Source organism: Haliaeetus albicilla, chromosome 14 (genome assembly GCF_947461875.1).
Source record: "Haliaeetus albicilla chromosome 14, bHalAlb1.1, whole genome shotgun sequence".
Lineage (NCBI taxonomy): Eukaryota > Metazoa > Chordata > Aves > Accipitriformes > Accipitridae > Haliaeetus > Haliaeetus albicilla.
In genome coordinates this window covers 13,750,588-13,771,671 of record NC_091496.1, presented here as the reverse complement: position 1 = coordinate 13,771,671, position 21,084 = coordinate 13,750,588, and the positions used below count along the sequence as shown (strand labels likewise).

At 36.7% G+C, this 21,084-nt stretch overlaps 1 protein-coding gene across 3 annotated transcripts in view; it reads left to right on the top strand.

Moving 5' to 3' along the window:
• CCDC146 (coiled-coil domain containing 146) overlaps window positions 1-21,084 on the top strand; it is an 81,253-nt gene that overhangs the window by 27,910 nt on the left and 32,259 nt on the right. Inside the window, exons 3-4 of one of the 3 annotated variants that reach the window (XM_069801749.1) lie at window positions 12,167-12,249; window positions 17,238-17,447. The exons of 1 other annotated variant lie outside the window; for it this stretch is intronic. In XM_069801749.1, the coding sequence (XP_069657850.1) occupies window positions 12,167-12,249; window positions 17,238-17,447 (293 nt within the window). The remainder of the gene's footprint in view (window positions 1-12,166; window positions 12,250-17,237; window positions 17,448-21,084) is intronic. One more of the 3 variants, XM_069801750.1, reaches the window with a different exon arrangement.

The window sequence follows — 21,084 nt, the reverse complement described above, 5'->3', positions numbered from 1 at the left end:
ATCAGTCTAAAATCAGGTATTTATAGAGCCTTTCTCTCCTGTATGGCTGCTACTGGCAAATTGAGGAAAGCTATACCAGCCTCTTTTGAAGGGCTTTAGAAATATAATAAAATTCATAAATGCTTGTTATTTGGGAAGCCACATTCCTCCCACACTGTTGTTTGTTTGGTTTACAATGAACTCTGCTATCTTCTGTGGGACTTTGAACTGGACAAACTATTCTGTATCTGTAAAATTAATAATAATTATCTTTGGTAGACCGCATCTTATGAATTGCCTTGAAATGTTTAAATGCATATCAAATATTGTTATAATTTATGACAGTTGTGCTGCATTGAAAGCCTAAAATATCATTAGAACTTAGTAACTTCAAGAAGGGCAGAAGTTTCTAGTAATGCTGAATGTCAAATTAAAAAGTTCAGATAGTAATGTGAGGTATCTGAGCTTTTCAAACATCTTTGTCCTGAGACACTCATTCCTTGGTCTCTTATATACCTTCACTTTGGGATATTGACTTCCTCCTTTGGACAAGATTTCTGTAATCTTGAGATGCTCTGCTAGCCTCCTATTTTTGTTAGTCTGATGTTCTGCTGCTGGCCTATCAGCGGTCTGTTTGGAGCCCAAAAGACTCATTTCCCTATCAGATATCTGTATGCTTCTCCTACCTGGAAAAGTCATGTAATTGAGGACTGGTCTTTCTTCCTGTTCTGTCAGGGAATGTCCATTCCCAACAATTTGTCAGGCTCTCTTCTTCCCTCAGGAACTCAAAGTAGTATGCCAGAGCCTTTTTTGTGTTTTGTGCCTCTTATCTTCCTTGGGATAAATGAAGCAAACTTTCCAAACTGAGTTTTTCACAAGTCTTTGCCCCGAGAAAGGGCACTGAGCAATCTTAAACTGTAAGATGCTGATGCAGCTTAACTAATGGCAGATATATTGGACTGGATCAAAACTGAGAACTGCAGTTTGTTTATAAACAAAGTTCGTTCCCAGATGGGGCTTTTCTAGATCCCTAGAGTGTTCTGTATAATACTTAAAACTTTAAAGTGGTTAAGCAATCACAAAAGCCAAAAGCCAATCTTTTTCAACTGTGAAAGGATCTAACTGAATAACAGCTGACGACCACAAGTGAGAATTTTCTAGCAAGGTCTTTTGATTGGTTAAAGGTCATTTTCTTATAGCTTTTCATCTCTTTTAGTCTTCTTTTTAGGAATCTATTTTTCCTCCTGTGGACTGAAGAGATAACTTATAGACATATCTTCCTAAAGATAAAGGAAATAACTGAGAGCTCATGATATTCTTAAATTGTACTGAAGATTTTAATTCTGTTCCCAGAACTACCCAGTGGTTGCAAGGTTAAAGAAGTAATATATTTTTGTTTAACAGACTTGTCTGAGGACTGTTTATTCAAAGTTTATCAAAAGCAGCATGAACTATTTCCCATGATTTTTTAGAGCAAGGTTTTTTCCTGGCAGATAATGGAATGTAGGTCAAATAGAAAACAACAAAGTTAAAACTGCAGGCAGTTTTTAATTTAACTAGTGACTATGGCAATTTAAAACATGACAGCTTGCCATCTGTTTGATTTCTGGCATTGTGCTGGGAGTTAACATCTCCTCCAGAAGAGCTGCTGTGAAACATCCAGGTTTGTATAAGCAGTTCAAATGATAGGTATAAACAAACCTGAAGCACATCTGGGCTCATTCATATAAACCATTTTGGTGGCAGAGGTGGGGTGTGTTAAGATTCAGCTGCTGCAGTAATATTTTTGATGTCTTTTGTAGACTTCAGTGATTCTGTGATATGTTTTGGTTGAGAAAGAGGATGAAAAGTAATTAGATTCATTTTCAGTTTTTCCCACAATGTGGAATATATACGAAAACTCCATAATAGAAACAAATTCTGATTTAGGATTCTTTTTGATTAATTCAATTGTTTTCTTTTATAATTCAGTAGTCATTCTTCATGTAAGCAGTCTTTATGTTGTCCGCTGGATCATGGGACTACCTGTTCAACTTCCTCATGTGTCTATGAGAACACATCAGAGCATGAAAAGGAAGGCAGCCCTATTCCATTTGATTTTAATTATTAATATTCTTATTGAGGTACACATTACCTAGAACTAGCAGTTGCATGGATTCCCTATCTGTTTAGATTGGTCTTTGCTTTATTTATAAATTCTGGCACAGGCAGAAAGGCAACACTGACCTAGAGCATATAAATAGTAGATAACATATTTATATAAGCAATTGTAAATGTAATATGTATTACAAAATTCATGTGGTCAAAGAATATCACTCCTTCTGTTAAGGTGAGGACCATATTTGTAAAGAAAGAGGTCCATGAAACTAAGTTCATATTTATTCTGTTTCTCCCACAACATCTGAAGATCTGCCTGTTCAAAGTCTAGAATTTACTGCTGAATATTTCCATTATTTATAGCCACAGAAGATGCTGTAGTTGGCCAACTATATGGAGAAAATAAACCAGAATGCACTCTAAGAATGACCACATACCAACTACAAAAGCCTTTCCCTGCTATGTCTTTTTGGGAAAATTCCTTTTTGATTCCTGCAAACCTGCTCCAGTAAAACCAGCCGCTATAAGACTGTACTGGATACTCAGTATCATCCTTTAGAGATTCATGGCCAAACAGGTGATAGCAGGAAAGCTATCTCCTCTCCTGAAATGCCTATCTTACCGGTCTCTTATCCCCCCTTTTACTGAGCCATGCAAGACACAATTGGACACCAGATGCAGTATTTTCTCACCCATCATCTTGATGGTGGCTGATTTTGATATTCTCCATGTGGGGATTGCTTTTCCCCATGAACTGGGGGACAAACTACTGTTATGAACTATGCCTTGGGAAAGAATCCATGATTTTATTTTTCCTAGTTTGTTATTTGTTAGTTTTAGAATGCTTTTCAGCAGTTTATTTTTCATTAAAGGATGCCTGGCTGATCCATCTGTAATTAAAAAAGTAAAATTGTAGAAATTCTGTGTAAGGCAATACAGTGCTATATTTGCCATAAGTAGGTATATTAATGTTTTTCACGTATACCTTTACTTTAACCCACTCTCAGTTTTGTCTTGTTTATGTAGCATGATCTGCATAAAGCTTTTTTTATGTGCAATACTTTGTAATAGACTATGAGCCTTTCAGTGGTAGATAGGCATAAAAGACTCCATATCAAAATAAAGTGAATAGATATTAATAATTTCTCAGGCTCTTTTTTTTAGTGATTGACTTTTGTCTTCTGAGTTACTGGCTTTTTGTATATGGAACTAAGTCACTTTCCTTTAGACAACAAAGTTCAAGGAACCATAAAACTTATACCCTCGCTTTGTGAAATAATGATATGCTATATTTAAAAAGTGCGTGCTATCTTCTTATTCATTATATTCATGGTTTTCTTGGAATTGGAAAGAGGACAAAATAATTTGTGAAGCACTTTGTGAAACACAAAAAATCACTTTGTTAAATAATTTAAATTATTTTAGCTTCCAAATAGAAATGGCTTAGAAAGGTGATTTGTTTTTCCTGTAAAAATAGCATTTTTAAAGGAAAAACAGATTTACATATTAATGTGATTTTATACAAATGTACTTGTTACTTTGTTATAATTTTGCTCATCACAAACATCAGGAGAGCAATGCCTGACTGCATTTGTGCAACCAATAGCCTCATGGCTTCAGGTGTTGTTGTTTATCACATAAATTAAATGTTGAGAAAACTCAATGACAAATCTTTTTCTACGTGATGGCTAATAAATAGGCTTTTCCTGGAGACTTCCTATACTTATCCTAAAAAAATCTACTGCTTGTCAGTATGTATGTAGTTACAGATGAGAGGGGTTCCACCTGACTTTTTAACACTAATGACAGCATTAATTTGAAAATCATACTGCATTTTTCTTTACCTTCTACCATCATAACTTTTCTCTGGAATAATGACTTAAACACGGCATATCATTCCCTAAATATCTGCAGTATAGCTATTCATGTCTGTACTTTAAATGTTTCCCGATCTACAAAATGGAATGCAGAATTGCATTGAAATACTGATAACTACAATTTATGGTATGACTAAGTATTTACAGTCTTAAATTAGTGATTTTTATCTTCTTGTTTTAAAATACTCTAGAAATATATGCTGAACTCTGAAATATTTTTTTAGTAGGGAAATTCTAGATAATTTTAGAAGCATTAGTATTCTAGAACTCTGTATGAATATTTGAGGCATATTGAAAAATAAGTGATGTAGATGACTGAATAAAAAGTGTAATGATGATATATTTACTGGGCATATATAAATTGTGATGCAACACTTCATTAAAAACAGAGTTTAGGTCATCTAAAGATCTGGTGCTTAGTCTGAGCTAGTTACTCATCTTTGGCTCCCTCTATTGTGAAAGGCAAGAGCCTCACTGAGGATGTTTCTTGTTTCTTATAAATACTGGAAAGGAGTCTGAAATAATTTAATGAGTTAAATTTTATTATTAAAAAGAATCAGAATCTTAAATACACTGTCTTAATTATTATCATCTATTCTGGCATCTCTTTTTGCCTTCCTTGTGCTTCCTAAAGTCTAAAGGCAATACATTTCAGTCTTTAACTGCATGGTTTGGAAAAAATACGGAAGTGAGACAAGGTAAGGTAGTCAATGTTTAGACTCAGTATACTTCAGGACAAGTCAGTATCTTCTTTTGGGTAAAAAGTAGAGAGAGCTGTTGGTACATCAGCAGAACACAGACACTATCTTATAACTGGTGCAATATTTATTCAGCCACTGCATACTTATTCAGTCACTGCATTTTCAAAATTTGCCAGGACAGGGCACTGAGGTAACCTGGTCTAACTTTAAAGCTATCCCTGCTTTGAGCAGGAGGCTGGACTAAATGGCATCCAGAGGTTCCTTCCAGCCTTAATTTTTCTGACTCTACTCCTCTCTTGTATTACATGGAGTTTATTTTTTGCTTTATGTGGTAATAAAAATTATGTAAACAAAGCATTCTGGAAAATGAAGTGCATACTTCAAGCCCTGTAGCAAAAGTGGTGAAGATGGTAAAAACTGTCCTAATGTATTGTTCAGGAAATCAGATGAAATTGTCACAGAAGACCTTGTGCCCATTAAATTCTCTGGCATCAGGACTGGTATTTTTTAGAGCAGTTTTCTTATGTTTTTTTTTAAGATAAACCTATTGCCACAGCGGTTACTAATACTACCTCTATAGATTTGTAATTGTTTTTCCTTCATTTTTGGATGCCCCATCTTGAATTAGCCAGGACATGATCTTCAGAAGTAATGAGAAGTCATAGAAATTCTCAGAAATTGAGAACAATATAAATTATTATATTTGGCCAATTAGAAGCCAAGTTAGTATGCTGCATTTTTCTTCATTTTATTGCTAGCATATCACTACCAGTTCTACTTGATGACAACCGTCATGCTAAGGACCTGGAGCAGATGCTCCTTGTTTTCTATTTCTGTGCAGACAGTTCTGCACTGTTCTGCCACAAGTGCAAGCTCAGTTATGAACTTGCTCTGAGCAATGGGCTGAACTTGAGAAGAAAGCTTCAGTTCCCTTAATGCATTATCATGGGTCCAAGCTTTTGTCTAGATAATTTGAGGATGTCGGGCACAGGCAAGCCAAACACCAGCAGATATCCCTAGCTCACCTCTTCTAAGGGATGAAATAGATTCTATAGAGACTGATAGCCACCAATATGGATAGAAATGCAAGAGTCATAGCATGGGTTCAGCATGCTTATATGTGTTGGCCCCCTGCAATGTAGAAATAACCCCTGAAAAGTCAACAGGAGATGGTGTTGCCTTCTCCCCAGACCAAGAAACACCTGAACTGTGTGGTAAGTGTCCAAACAGTGTGGACTTAATGAGGATTTTGACAGAGGATATAAAGTTTTCTGTTCAAAGAGGAGCACTTATCCTTTTTCTTTGCTGAATGTTTAAACATTTCAGTATTATCCAAAAGAGGTAAGAAAAGATCTTCAAATAAACAACACAGAGAGAAAATTTCAAACCTCACATAGCAGACTGGCCAGAAGAGCCATTTGCCAAGTGGCTAAAACCATATTGAAATCCTGAGTGTATACAAACTATAAAATATATTAATCCCTTGATATTTTTTCTGTTGTCTCCTATTATGAAGCAAAAGAGTTGTTTGATGAGACCTTTCAGATGTTTGAAATAAACAAAATTAATATTAAGTGTTGGATATGCTATGTGTTAAAATAACATTAAGTGTAGTCACAATGTCTTGTTATAATTACAAAACCTTCAGCTTAGAATGAAGAGGTGGAAAGTGTTATTATTCCATTCGAGCTTAGAATGTTTTAGTTATTTTGCAGTATCTGCAAACATAATTAGAAACACGTGTTAGCTCCATCATTTCTCTGAAATGCAGAGATTGTAGGGACTGTTGAAATTAAGTCTTTCCTAGGAAGCCTTCAAGTGTTTCACTTCCATAATGATTATGAGTAATTGATGTTAATCAGTAATTTCTTGGTGGTGGCTATATTTATCTTCTGTGCTTTTCTTGATGCTTTTTATAAAATGAGTGTGAGGAGTTAGACCAAGATTCAGATTGCATCATCTTTTTAAGTTTAAAATTTGGCTCAGTTTTATTCATTTCTGGAGAGTCCCAAAAGAAGCTTAAAAAGCCTTGAAATTCAAACTGGAGAATGTCAAAGTTCTTAGAGTTCTTATTAATATCACATTTGAGTTACAGAAAACTTGTTTTGAAATTCCAGATTAGTTCCTTGGTGTATTGCTTTGAGCTGACTGTCAGAAAGGATTGAATATAATCTGTTAAAATGGAGAATGTAAAAGTCTACTGCACTTAGTGAGGGAGTGAGGACGTGTTGATGTTGTTAGGGCCAGATTTCACTAGTTTTGCTCACATGGAAGAGTACCTCATTTATCAGGTGGGTCTTCTCCCTTCCATGGTTTTAATTCCCATTCATGTTCTGCCATCTTCTCTTTCTTACCAACACCTACCTTCCAGCCTTGGAGAAACTACTGTGGTCCTACATCCAGCGGCTAGTGGACCTGAACTCAAGCTGGAAGGATATACAAGAGCTCCCTCAGATTGTGTGTAACCTCAGATTGTGCATAACCTTGGAATTTTTCTGTGAATTTTCTTCAAGAGATTTTGAAGAGACCTCTGATGGGGAGCTCTTGGTAGCAAGCAAATATGAACCTATTACTGGTATGGGTATAGAGAAAAGTTATGCAGGTGTACCGAACAGCTATTTGAGCATAAATATTTTCTGTTTTTCTCAGGGATTCCTATATTTAAAAGGTTCCTGCCCTGAGCCAGAAAATCCACCTTTGCCTGCTAGAAAAATATGAGGGATATGCCCTTCCCTTTCCCCTTTTCAGGAAAATCTTCCTTCACAGTCTTTATCACAGGACAGGCTTATCCAGTACTTCATTTCATTGGACTTTTCACTGATTGAAGGAAATGAATTTGTTTTGGAATTTGGGTTTGGTTTTGTTTTGTTATGTTTTGTTTTTCTGGTAGAAAAGCCAAGCTTCAAGTAGCAAGGTAACATGAAAAAATGTAACAAAGTTAGAGAATTACACTTATGTTAATCATTTAAAGATGAGTGTAAAGTAAAGGAAAGGGTAACTTAATGGGATAAAATAAGCTTAACAGAAAATTTAAATTAAAAGGAAAAGATACAAGTAAATCCAGAATAAGATACATACTTCCATACTTTTTATGTAATTACATTTATGGGAGTATGGGGAAAAGCAAAGCAGAAAGTTGCCAGGCAATCATCCGTTAGCAGCCAAATCTTCATCCAACTTTCCAATAATTCTCTATTTAGATAAGGAAAATTTATTTTAGTTTATCCAGATGATCTATCATTTCTGAGCGTGTTTAAAAATGTATGGGGTCCCAGTTCATTGTATAACAAGAAAGAAAAGCTGAAAAAAGCAAAATACAGTTAAGTACAACTGATGTGGAAAGGGACTGGAAGACTCAACAGTTTAAGAATATTTACCTGACTATATTCCAAGCTCCAGATTTGAGATCACCAGTATAACAAAATGATCTCAGTTCTTTCCAGGACACTATGGTTAACACAGGACTGGAAAAAGACATCCTCAGTTGCCATTCACAAGCCCTTTTTTTTCCTCACTACTCCATCTTCTTACTCGTTCTTTTTCTTTTCAGTGTAGCAACATAATTAGTTGAACTAAGGAGAACTACCATTTTATTTACCCCAGCAATGTGGGAGCTTCCAAGCAATAAAATGAACTATGAGTGTGTCTTGGGGGGAAGGGGAAGGAGTGAAATGTAACTTCTTTTTTAAACTTGGGATATTAGTCTTGTACACAGCTTTTTTTATAGAAACGTGGCTAATACAGATCCAACATACCAGAAGAAAATGATCATAAACCTTCATTTAGAAATGTTACCTTTTTATGTGCAGATGTTTGTATATATATGAATACTGTTGGCTATTTTATCATTACTTGTTTTATTTGTGTGTTCTTGAATGATGACTTTTTTTGAACTAACTTGCAAGCTTACTTCCCTAAGGTTGAAATCTGGAAGCTCCAATAGTCATTACAGTCACTGCTGCTGAAGTATAGTGTTTTTTTAATTAACCCAATGCTTATTCAAACATACGTTGTTTAAACTCAAGCATTTTTACAAATAATAAAAAAGTTAGGAATATTTTCTGGTTTTTACATTGAATTTCCATGTTGCTATTACTAGGAATTAATCAAATTAATCACTGTAGTCTTGTGTTACATGTGCAAGATGGGCCATCTTGAGATTTTTTTTTTTTTTTTGAGTAATCTTTGCAAGACCCTTGGCAATAGATTTCACAGAAAACTGGGGACTTCAATACTGACCTTTATACAAGACATTAATTCTCTCTGGCAAGCATTTCTCTTCTGAGAGTCTGAGGTGTTAGGTAGCTTGTACAAGATGTCTCCTTCCATACAGCCTTCTGTCATGCATATTTATAATTTGCTTGCAAAATCAAATTTATTCTGGATGAGGCGAAAAGCATCAGGGAAATGAGTAATCACTTAATCCATTTCAAGTAGATTTTTTAATTAACTTGTATTGTGCTGCATTTTAAAATGTGGTTGTGCTAACTACTGTATATGCCTTTCATAATGGATATTATGAACATAGAATAAATTTTATTTAATAACTGGTAGGTATAATAGGCACAAACATTTTTACAAAATTAAGATAATCCAATTGCTGCCCTTAGATTACAGTTTTCCAGTTGCTATTTTGATGGCTAAAGGGAAACTTTGTAGCTAATATTGTTCTCCACCATAAGATGCTTGTCCGTGTAAACAAAATTATATAAAAGATATGTGAGGAGATGATCTGGAATGGAAAGGCAGAGGCAGAAGCGTATCTCGACAGATAGAGGATAGGCAAGGTCTGTGATTACAAGCCAAGAAGGCCAAATGCGCTTGTTTCCATGCAATGGAATAAAGTGTAAAATATTCTGAGAGAAACTCTACAGGAAAAATTGTTATAATAGTTACTGTAATTTGCAATTGAGCTGGGGGATGTCCATGGCCACAAGAGGTGGTTTGCTTCAGGACTGTGAATAGCCTTTTGAGAAGATGGAAGGACAATCAATTTCCTGACTCTAATTCCATTCTAGATATTAGTAGGAACCAATGTCATCCCAGCTGGAAAACTACTTCTCAGCCCACCTGATGGCAAACAAGACAGACTTTATCCTTCATACTGTCCACTGAATAGTGGCTCTAAAAAAAAAGGTGACCCCTACCCATCTTCAGTATCTTTTGCAAAAAGCTGTTACTCATTTTCTGCTGACTGTGCACAACCATAGTTCCAGGTCCAAGTGGGTGCCTACTGTCATTCCAGTCCTATCTCTAATTTTTGTTATCAATAGGCAATGTATTCAGGGACTGGAAATTTGCTATTCATCAGCATGGTAGAAATGTGTAAGGAAAACAATTGCTAGCCCCGTTCTAGACATTCAGTGAATTTCTGGGAGCATCCATTGATTCAGCTAACATAACTTCTGAGGTTCACTTCATTTACACATCACCTGCTATCACCTATGTGGGAAAGGCAGCCTTGAAAGCGGTATATATCTGTGTATCAGGGGCATCATCCCTCATCTGCTTTTATCACCACCAATAATACAATTTTTCTACAGTAGTCTCATGCTTTTACTCCCTTCTTCCACAACTGACTATTTCTTCCCCTCAAGCAGCTGCCTCTTTCCCTTCTGCCTTCCCAAGAATCTTGGAGAAACAGTGTGCTGGGCTTTAATAACAAATCCTGGGATCAGGGTAGCCCAGCAACTGGCTCTCCAAATAAAGTTGTGGTAATGGGAACTATCTGGTGATGATACTTTTCACAGAAGTCTCACTCCCTTTGACATGCTGGTATGCTATCCATACAGTCTGTCTTATGTAGTCCTCAACGCTACGTGTCTTCACATTGTATAGGACCAGACTTACTGGAATAGAGCTCTTAGCTCTGAACTGAACTGAGAAATTAAGTGTAAAAGGTGTAAAAAACTTATGGATTTAAAGGAGAAGAGATAGCCTCAAGGACAAGGAAATTTATTTCTGCGGAAACACTGTCAAACATGGCATAGATCTGCAGTGAGAAGCTAAGCAGTAAGAAAAACTGGAACTCAGAGGTATAGATCAGAGGAGCATGGAGAAAGGGCATTAGTGAGGTACCACCCAAACAGGACAACTATACCTACATATGAGGCTAAGAAATAAATGGGTTGAGATAGGGAAATATTTTCTTTCTCACAGAAGAGCTAGTTAGTATTGTGAAATTAAGTGAACAGTATCTTTGGATCATAGAGAATGCCAAAATAAATAATCGAGAGCTGCTTATCTTTAATCTCATGCAAACAAATGTAAGACAGATCTCCTTTCCTTTTCTCAGGGCCTCTGACAGCAAAGATTGTCTTTGCTACCATGATATATTTTGTAGTGGATCTTAAAAAAATACATAAACAGTTATCAACAAAATGTATACTTCGTTTGGCATATTAACTTGGGTTCTGCTTATTGACCGTAGGGCTGGTTCTGGATGGTTTCATGTGGATGTTCAAGAAAGGGGCATCTACAGACTAGCCGACATATGAATCTCTTAAACAGCCCTTAGTTCAGCTTAGAAAAAGGCCTTTCCCTGGAGGCCTTGTCAAACATAAGCGTTGAAGCATGACTTCTGGGATTTTCCTGGTGCTGTAGTAACTTCGTTTCTTATTTTAGGAGATCTGCACAACCACATTTCTTGGCAGGTTCCCATAGAAGTTGTAGATTTGACTTGCTGCCCCAAAAGGCTAGCTATGGACTTTTATAGACCCAGATCACCCTACCTTTTTTACCTGGATTTAACCTGGTTCTCCTTACCTGCAACCAAAGGAGGGTAAGAAAAGGTTTTCTAAAGAAATATCCCAGGAGATACAATCATATTGCTGCTGTGATATTTCCCAGTGGGAAAATTGGGTTCCTAGTCCTATTTCCTATTTATATTAAGGAGCACTGGCTCATTGGCCCAAATTACTGCCCTCAAGACACCTGAGGAATCACCTAAGAGATAGGTACGCTGCATCACACACATACGGGTTTTGTAGTACTAAATATGTGGAGTGGTTTGATCTTGGTGTTTGCCGAAGGCATGTAAGGCAATGCATTCTGTGGCCTGGGGATGACCCAGCTTGAGCCCAGCTCCTCTTTTTTACAACCATATTGCCTGTGGAGACACTTCAAGCCTCAGTTTTACCTGTGCAGGCCAGCTGGTATATACCAAAACTGAACCAATTAAGCAATGTGGAAAATAGGTGACTTAGAGCCTGAGTTCAAGACAGAATTATTGTGAAATATTTATACAGACAGAAAATCAGAGAAGAAATGGTGGTGTGGGTAGCACTGTAGTTGTGACAAACACATTCTTTATATTCTTATATTTATGCTTTGAATTATTATGTAAATAAGCATTTTTTCATCTGTGTATTTGATTTGGTTATGTATTTGATTTGGTATGTTACCAAAGACTGCATAAACTAAAAGGCTGCCAATTATAGTTATAAAAAGTTGCTGCAGAATGAAAATTTTAGTGCTAAGGAGATTTCATAACTGTCTGTTTCCCTTCCATAGCTATTTTCTGCAGGAAAAATCACAGGCACCAGAGTAGCTGAACTGAAGGGAAAGTACACCCTGCTGCATAAGACTGTGATCAGGTATAATACTGCTTTTTTAGACTTTAAGTAGCCAAAGCATTACATATGTAAAGTAATTTTCTGCTCATGCTGAGGCTAATTATCATTTAAGGCTTTCTTAACAGTGATTGTTCATAAAGAGGAAGCAAAAACACAAGGCTGAAAACCAGTATTATTTAATAGGAACTTTCAAGGTAATTTGGGATGTTTAAATACTTGTTTGAACAACATCTTTGTTTTTAATATAAATATAATAATAATGGCAATGGAGGGAAGCACAAACTGCACAAACAATATACAAGTTTTAAATAAATATATTTGAAGATCATGTAGCCAGAATTGTAACATATGAAAAGACTCTGACCTGCCAAGCTAACATCACAGAGAGCAACTGAAGCTAAAGGCTCATTTCTAAGAAGGATAATGAGACTCTGTGACATCTAAATAGGTATGAATTTTACCCTCTGAGAATATTGACAGTCACATTAGACAGGACTGCTAATAAATTTAGAAGGTTAGAACCTTAAGCTCCAAAGTATAAATGAAACTCGGAAGTTAGGTGTAGTACTTGTGAGTCTGCCCTGCTCCGGTACTTGCTGGAGGAGAGAAGAGAAGAGATCATGCTCATAGCCCGATGCCAGGCTTGAGCAGGGATGTGTGAGTAGAAGGAAAGAGTAGTTGTACTAGGTGAACAGTGTGTCACAGAACAGAACAGTCCTATTGCAAGTATTGCAATACTACATTAGTATTTGTGACTAATAATTTTGATATTACTTACGGTATACCCATAATTATCAGTAAAATCAGCGTCATGATACTCCTGTTATATTTCTGTAATATATACCATAATATCCACCCTATTAACAATATTTTAGCCCAATTTCCCTGATAGTCCACATCAAATCTTTATGGCAATTCTGCTTACAAGAGAACTATGGCTATTCTGTCATTGAAACTAAAGGCTAATTTAAGGATTCTAAAACTAATTCAAGTCATACCTGCTTATGCTGGGATTTGGTGTGCCTCCTGGCAATCTGAATAGTGACAAGTGCTAAGTAATGTAAAGTAATTTGAAAAAGGGCTCCCAAAATCCTGAAAACACAGTTTTTCTTGAGGTTAGCTGAGTCTTCTAGTTTCATCTTAATAAAATGGGGAGTTAGAAAATGGCTCTGACTGTAAAAAGTCATCTGACTTTATTCAGATTACTGCATAGCAAGTATTTTGGGGAAGCAAAATTAAAAACATCACTCCTAAAACAGTTCAACTCCCTAGAAAATACAAGAAGCATTTTCTTAATGCTCAGAACTAAACATATTATGTGGGTTTTGGATTAGTTGATTGAGAAGGTTTCTACCACACTGGTGTTCACTGAGCTGAAGAAGAAATCCAGTAGCTGCTGAACTCAATTGACTTTTAGCCAGTGTTAGTTTGAAACCAGTCTTTGGTTGGAAAAAATACAAGCATATTACTACATATTTTATTCTATGTATTTATATAGTATTCTTTTATGTAGAACATTCTTTTATGTAAAGACAATTCCTTGGTATGTATGACAAGTGGAGTATGGCCTGAGTGAAAACAGGACTCAGCTGTCTTTTCTGTCACACATAAAACTCCCATAAACACTGTGCACCAAAAGTGTGAAAATGTTAGATGGAAGATTACATCTCTCATTCTTTCCATGTGTTGTGGTTTAACCCCAGCCAGCAACTAAGCACCATGCAGCTGCTCACTCACTCCCCCCCCATCCAGTGGGATGGGGGAGAAGATCAGGAGAAGAAGTAAAACTCCTGGGTTGAGATAAGAACGGTTTAATAGAACAGAAAAGAAGAAACTAATAATGATAATGATAACACTAATAAAATGCCAACAGTAGTAATAAAAGGATTGGAATGTACAAATGATGCGCAGGGCAATTGCTCACCACCCGCCGACCGACACCCAGCCAGTCCCCGAGCGGCGAATCCCTCCCCCCACTTCCCAGTTCCTAAACTAGATGGGACGTCCCATGGTATGGAATACACTGTTGGCCAGTTTGGGTCAGGTGCCCTGGCTGGGCATGAGAAGCTGAAAAATCCTTGACTCTAGTCTAAACACTACTGAGCAACAACTGAAAACATCAGTGTTATCAACATTCTTCACATCCTGAACTCAAAACACAGCACTGTACCAGCTACTAGGAAGACAGTTAACTCTATCCCAGCTGAAACCAGGACACCATGGTTCTCACAGAAGTATGAAATTGCCATACTTCTGTAAGAAAGCTGATTGGAGAAAATTGTGTCACATTCTTTACTTAGATGTAGTCATGTCTCAAAGCAAAACACCAATGCATGAATGAGTACTAATTCGCACAGATAAATTTCTCTTACTGCTAAAAGAAAGCAAGGGAAATCAATTACCAAAAATTGATCATGATCTCCAGTATATTTTAAGGACTTTTCAGACATCAAAAGTGGGATTCTTTTGTCCGTATGTTAACATCAGTAGACATGCAAATCTGACCTAGGTATCTAGACTCCCTTAACGATCAATAGAAAGAAATAGGGACCACACACTTTCTCCTTACATAGACATCTGCAGGTGTCTGGTTTTCTCCATTGGCTGTAAAGAGAGTCCTGATGATTAGTTCAGTATCACCCTTTTCCTGCCATGAACCATTCATAGAATCAAAACCACTTTTTAATTTTTAGTTCTTCACCCTTACATGTGCAGTACAGTTCCGTGGATCAAGAGCTTACCTTTTCACTTATTACAGTTGAATTTAATCTCTTTCCCAATGAATCCCCATCTATTCCAGTGCTGTTACAATGCCACATGGAAACAAATTATGCTGGATGAGGTCTTCAAGCTGTGTGTGTTCTACTTTCCTTTAGTCGCGTACAAAAATCTCAAGGGAAAGTCTTATGCATCTTAAGCAGCGTAGATCCCCGTGACACCTATGCCAAATGATTGCATCTGATCTGTCTGATATACAACACAAATTTGTCTAATATGATGAATGCAACTACTCTGTATGCAGATAATTTCCTACGCTGTTGCTAGAGTACACAGAGTTTTAAGTGTACAGTGTGATCCTTTGTTTAGTGGCAAACACTCCTTTATTTTCTGGTTTCAGTTCTGCACAATTTAGCATTCTGAAAAGCTGAGAGATGTCACCTGGCAGAGAACATCTTTTATACATTTCTTCAAAGTGTTACGTGCTTTTGAATTTATGTTTGCTGCACCGCTGAAATTCTGGGAACAGGCTGTCATCCCATTCTGGTGCTGTCTCACCCATCCATTTTGCATTGAGGCTGCACCTAAAGCTGATGTACCTGAGCCCATATTTGGCCCCTGAAAACCCATTTAGTCACAAAATCATGTGGCCCAATTGTAAACTCTTATTTTTACTATCTCAATTTAGGAACCTAATATGAATATTCTGATACACCAAGCTGTAAGAAAGTCAGGTAATAATGATAGTTCATTGACAGTTTGGAAATCTTATCTTCTTAAGCCTCTGTTAAATTATTAATCACTTTACAAATGCAGAAGCTGCCACATCAGACTTGGCAAGCTTACTTTTGCACTCATGTGATTCTAGAGGTGTACATTTTGTAGATGTCCAGTTATTTCTTCATTGTCTTCACTTAAATTTAAATCTTCACATGAAAAAATACTGTTGGCAACTATAGTGAGCAAGATCTGGTCTAGATTCAACACTCAGGTCTTGTTTCTATTTTTATTTTTTTATTATCTTGAAAAAAACAGAACTTATGTGTTTATGTAATTTTATGTAAAATTTATGTTTTATGTAAGAATTATGTTTGAAATGAATGTGTATTACTGCAACCAATTATATTTTCTCCTAAAACAGCATACATTCTGTTGGACTTAAAGAAAATCTAAATATTGTACAGGATCTTGTGTCAATAAGTCAATTTATTTTTCCCTTAAAAAGTTACTATGTAAATACATCACACATGAAGTTATTTTTTCGTGATAAAGGCACACTCTTGTTTCCTGTTGAAGTCTGTGGTTTTCTTATTTTCTGGTTTAAAAAAGGAAGTGGTTATCTAAGTAGAAATGTTACACAAAACAAAACTTCTTCTGCTGTATTATTTCAGCTATGTTTGTGCAGTATAGTCAGTTGTATATTTTGTGTTTTTATAGTTACCATCTCAACTCTATTCTTCAGCACGATACGTAATTTTGTTTTTGTTGCTAAGCCATAAATGTCATCTTTTAGAGTTCCTCAATATGGGAGATTCTAAATTCCTTTGTTTTAAGAAATATTAAATTGCATTATATTTTTAATTAATAAAAGGCAAGTGATAGAGTTCTTTATGCTTTCACATCATTTGTGGCTAAGTCAGATCAGATAATTGATCATGTCTAGAAGCCTTATAATAAGCTTCCATGGAAGTCCACAAATGTATTATTTGCTGCTTGTGTATCATTAAATTAGTTACTTCAGATACTGGTAACACTACAGCAATAGCAACATGCAATTCAGCACTGAGTAGGTGTCCCAGTATTTACTAAGAACTTAAAGGTGTCACATAGCCCAGACCGGGCCTTGTCCTGGGGAATACCTCCCTGTTATTGGTCCCCACGCTGATTCAGATCTAGCCTTCAGCACTTCTTAGGATAAAACAGATTCCCCGTCTCTTTATTGGTTCTAGGAGGTGCTAGACAAATAAATTAGACTAACTAACCATCCTTCATCTGGTTAAAATTAGATGAGATGAATCCCACTCCAACTCTAGGTATGCAGAAAAGCCCTCTCACATAAGATTTCATTGCTCTCATGGCATCATAGGATAATTCAGGTTTGAACAGACCTCAGGAGGTCTCTGGTCCAACCTCCTGTTCAAGGTAGGGTCAACTAGGAGGTCAGACCCGATTATTCAGGATTTAATCCCATCACATCTTGAAAACCTTGAATTAAATATTATAGGTAGGTAATATACATACAAAGCTTATGCTTCTCATTGCCTAGTTCTAAATTTTTCTATTTAATGTAGTTTACAGGAATCTGAGATCCAGCTGTTGCAGGAAGCCAAACGTCTTAGTGTAGAACTGGACCAACAACAACATGAACTGGAAAAAGCAGAACAGTTCCCTGAAGAATCCTCCAGTGAAGTTTCCCGAATAAGGCAACAACTTCTTAGTTGCCAGAATGAATACAATGCTATTAAAGAAAGAGAGTATGAAATTCAGTTCAAGATGGAATGGTAGGTGATAGTGGTCAAACACTGCTAATTTTATCATAGCCTATCTAGAAAGATAATAACATAGAATATAATTCAATCTCCTCTCCATCTTACATGAGGACATTTCTTGATGGCTGTTGTTAAACAAATTGTCACAAACTTTCCCTAGTAACAGCAACATTTCAGTGATGAATAAAATTACTCCGGTGTGAGATGTGTAGATAATTTTAATTTTAGAACATGCTATGGTGTCCTTTGAAATGCTGTTTAAGATTTACTACATTGCATGATTAATGTTTAGGTAGGCAAAATTAACAGGAACAATTCTAGTCTAGGATACCTTTAATACAAATTATTAAAGTGTCTCAGAGACCTGGTGACTGGGATTTTATGGAAACAATGTCATAAGTAGACACAATGCTATTTTTAACATCAGAAGTACAGTGTATTCAAGTTTTTCTAGTCAGGTATTTAAAGGAGGAGAAGTACTTGTATACTCTCATGTCGGAAAAATGAGATACTTGCTGTGAAAGGAGTGAATACTTGACATTTCTATAAAGGAAAAAAGTCCAGAATAAGCTTGGTGTTGTATATATTTTAATTATCTGCATAAATGAGTGTGTTGTACGTGAAGCTCTTATAGCAAAATTACAAGCAGCATTATTGCATTTTTAAAAATATGTAGCTATGGATATGAACTCATATTTTCATTTTGTGGGGAGCTTGCTATTTTAACCCATCTTCAATACAGCTGTAGTGTAGTTGGTATATATAAATGCAAAAACCAATGTCAGCAGCTTAGCAGTTAAAACTGTTTTTCTGCAAGGAGAGCAGGGGCACTGTACAAACTGCACAGAGCAGATTTTCTGGCAGCTCTTTCTTGATTATTATTTTTTTTTAGAGCCAAGTGTTTGCTCTAAGAGAGAAAGAAACTTGAGAAAGAAGCAAATTGGGAGTGGGAGAAATACAGAAACATGGAAAGCATCTGGAAAAAATTATTTGCTATGAGATAACTAAGCAACATGAAGTTTCCTGAAATAATTATTAAATACAGAATTTATTGCAATTTCCAAGCAGTCCAGAAATGAGCTCTTCAAAATATCATGGTTTTTACTCATTTGTCCTCATATCTTATGAACATTTTTCACTGGTTTTGCATCCTTTTTCCAAAAAATGATGGGGTGTTATATATTTAGGGGATATTTACTCATACTCTATTTTCTACCTCTAGTCAAAAGGAGATTTCTGTCCTACACAAAACGCAGTTTAGCTATTGTTTCAATTACCCTTGCACATTTACTGCATTAATTTTTATATATGAATTGAATATCCTATCTTGCAGATTAAAAATACACTTTTTGGGTTGTTCATACTGTGAAAAATATTCTTTCACTTCAATAAGAAACTTCCTCTGTTTGATCTTACATATTGCATGAGATCAAAACCAGCTGTACCGTCTGAGCAGAGGTCCAGTATATAATGGTGACCAAAAGCGTAGCCCCCAGCCATTTGTGAGAAAAGGATTTCATGAGCCAAATACAGTCCTCTGTATTTAGGAATCCTCAGTTGACCCCTCTTCCTTGAACTTCTCCTGTCTCCTCCTCAACTATATAAACTTCTAGCATTGCAACACCCTGGGCAATGAGTTCAACAGATTAACTACACAAGAACTGCCACCTCCTTGCTTTCGTGAACCTGACTCCTACCAGCTTCATTTCATGCCCTGTAGTTCTTGTATTGGATGAGACGAGACAGTGAAAATCTTTTCCTCTCTTCATTTTCACTGCTGCAGGATGGTTTGATAGATCTCTTTTGTATCCCCCCTCTTAATTTGCCAACTTTCTAAACTGAAGATTATTTAATTGTTCCTTGTTTGGAATCTGTTTCATGCCTGGTGGTAACATTGGCTCTTAATATGTGTTGTGGCTGTGGAGTGAGGAGGATGTGCCTCGGTTATGTGTGGATTTGTTTATTGGGAGAGAAGATACTGCTTTCCAGAAATGATAGGGATTTTAATGTTGGAGTAGTGTAAAATGAACAGGACTGGCAGAATACATATCTACGTGGGGAACAGATGAGTGAATGTAGTGGGGAAATGAGAAATGAGCTATGAAGAAAAACAGATAATGGATGTGAATACATGTTTGTAAAGAAGGCATGGGTTCGGTGCCTGTGAAAGACAGTGAAAACGAATGTCCTGAATAGAGTTGTGAGTAGCAGGTGGTCTAGTAGTAACACTGATGTAAAATGATCTATATGCCTGATGGATTTATAGAAATAATAAAGCAATGTCTTTTGAAATATCTGTGTGCATGGGCGGTGTCACAGACAGAGGGGAAGCCACTTCAAAGATACTATAAGTTTGCTGTTAGTTGACTGCTTGGTTTCCTTCATTTCTCAGAAGGATAGAAACTCATGGTCCAACCTCTCTTGGCCCTTGATCTCTCTGGAGCACAGTTTCCCTTGTTGTCCGACTGTGTTAACACAGTCCCAGCTGTGCTTGGCACTTACAAGTAAACTTCTCTTTGGGAATTATGACTAACGGCTGTTTCGTCTGAAAACAAACATATGGCTTATTTACCTTCTTCTGTATAGCAGGCGGGGGACATGGAAGGGAAAACCTTTTGAAGGGAATATCTGTGTCTCTTATCTATTGCTTTTTCCATTTCTTAGAAGTCTTGGATCTTGTCTACTCAGAAATACTGCTGAGCTGGAAGTGAGAGAGAGCCTCTGCAGATCTGCTGCTTCCCTCTTTCTGTAAGCCTCTCTTTCTCTGAGCCATCTCTCTAGTCTCTGCTGCCTTTGCTTCCTGCCTCAGTTCACTTTCTCTAATAGCTAAGGCAACTTAGCACCCTTTTGGCGCTCAGATTCAAATCTGAAAACAGTAAACTTTTTCTCTTGAAGAGTCATGTAGATATACCATAACATTAGCAAAGGTTTTTTTTGTCTCAAGGTCCCTTAGTATTCTATGTTCTCTTTTCCAAATTTCATTTCCTATTTACTTGCCTCTGTAAACAGTTTTTTTTTCCAGATCAGACACCTTTTTCAACAGCTGAAGGTGATAGTTCATCTTCTGGTTTAATTCTTTATTGTTCCAACAAGCAGGCAACATTCCAAGAGTAAATATAAGTTGCTTTCAGCAATGTAGTATCACCAGGTTTTCAGAAATCTTGTGACTTTTTTCATCGCTTGAGTAGGTACACAAGGTGTTCAGAAGCAGCTCTGCTGCGCTTCAGCTGTCAGGGAAGTCAGCCTGCGGGTGACGGCATGGGTGTGGTGTACTCCCACTGCAAGCGTGTGCCTCTTCTTCCAGTTTGTGTTCCTGTTCTGCTCTACCGTTGTACTGGGTTCGTTGCTAGTGTGTCTGCCCCAGCGCTCAGCACAGCAGGGGAGCAACAGCTGGAAGGATTTTACTGAGGCTATAAAGCTTGGGCCACTACCCCAAAGTCAGAGCTGACTCCAGGAGTATTCTTCCTTTCAAAAACTATTAGGCAAATCTAATAAAGTAAAAGGAAAAATAGTGATCCCAGTTCAGTCCTGGAACAATTGCATTCAAAGCCATGAAGTTTCTTCATATAACTGGGACTGAACAAGCCTCAGTAAATTAAGAATATGGACTGAAAAATCAGATTAGCACAAGAACAAGGAAAGAATCAAT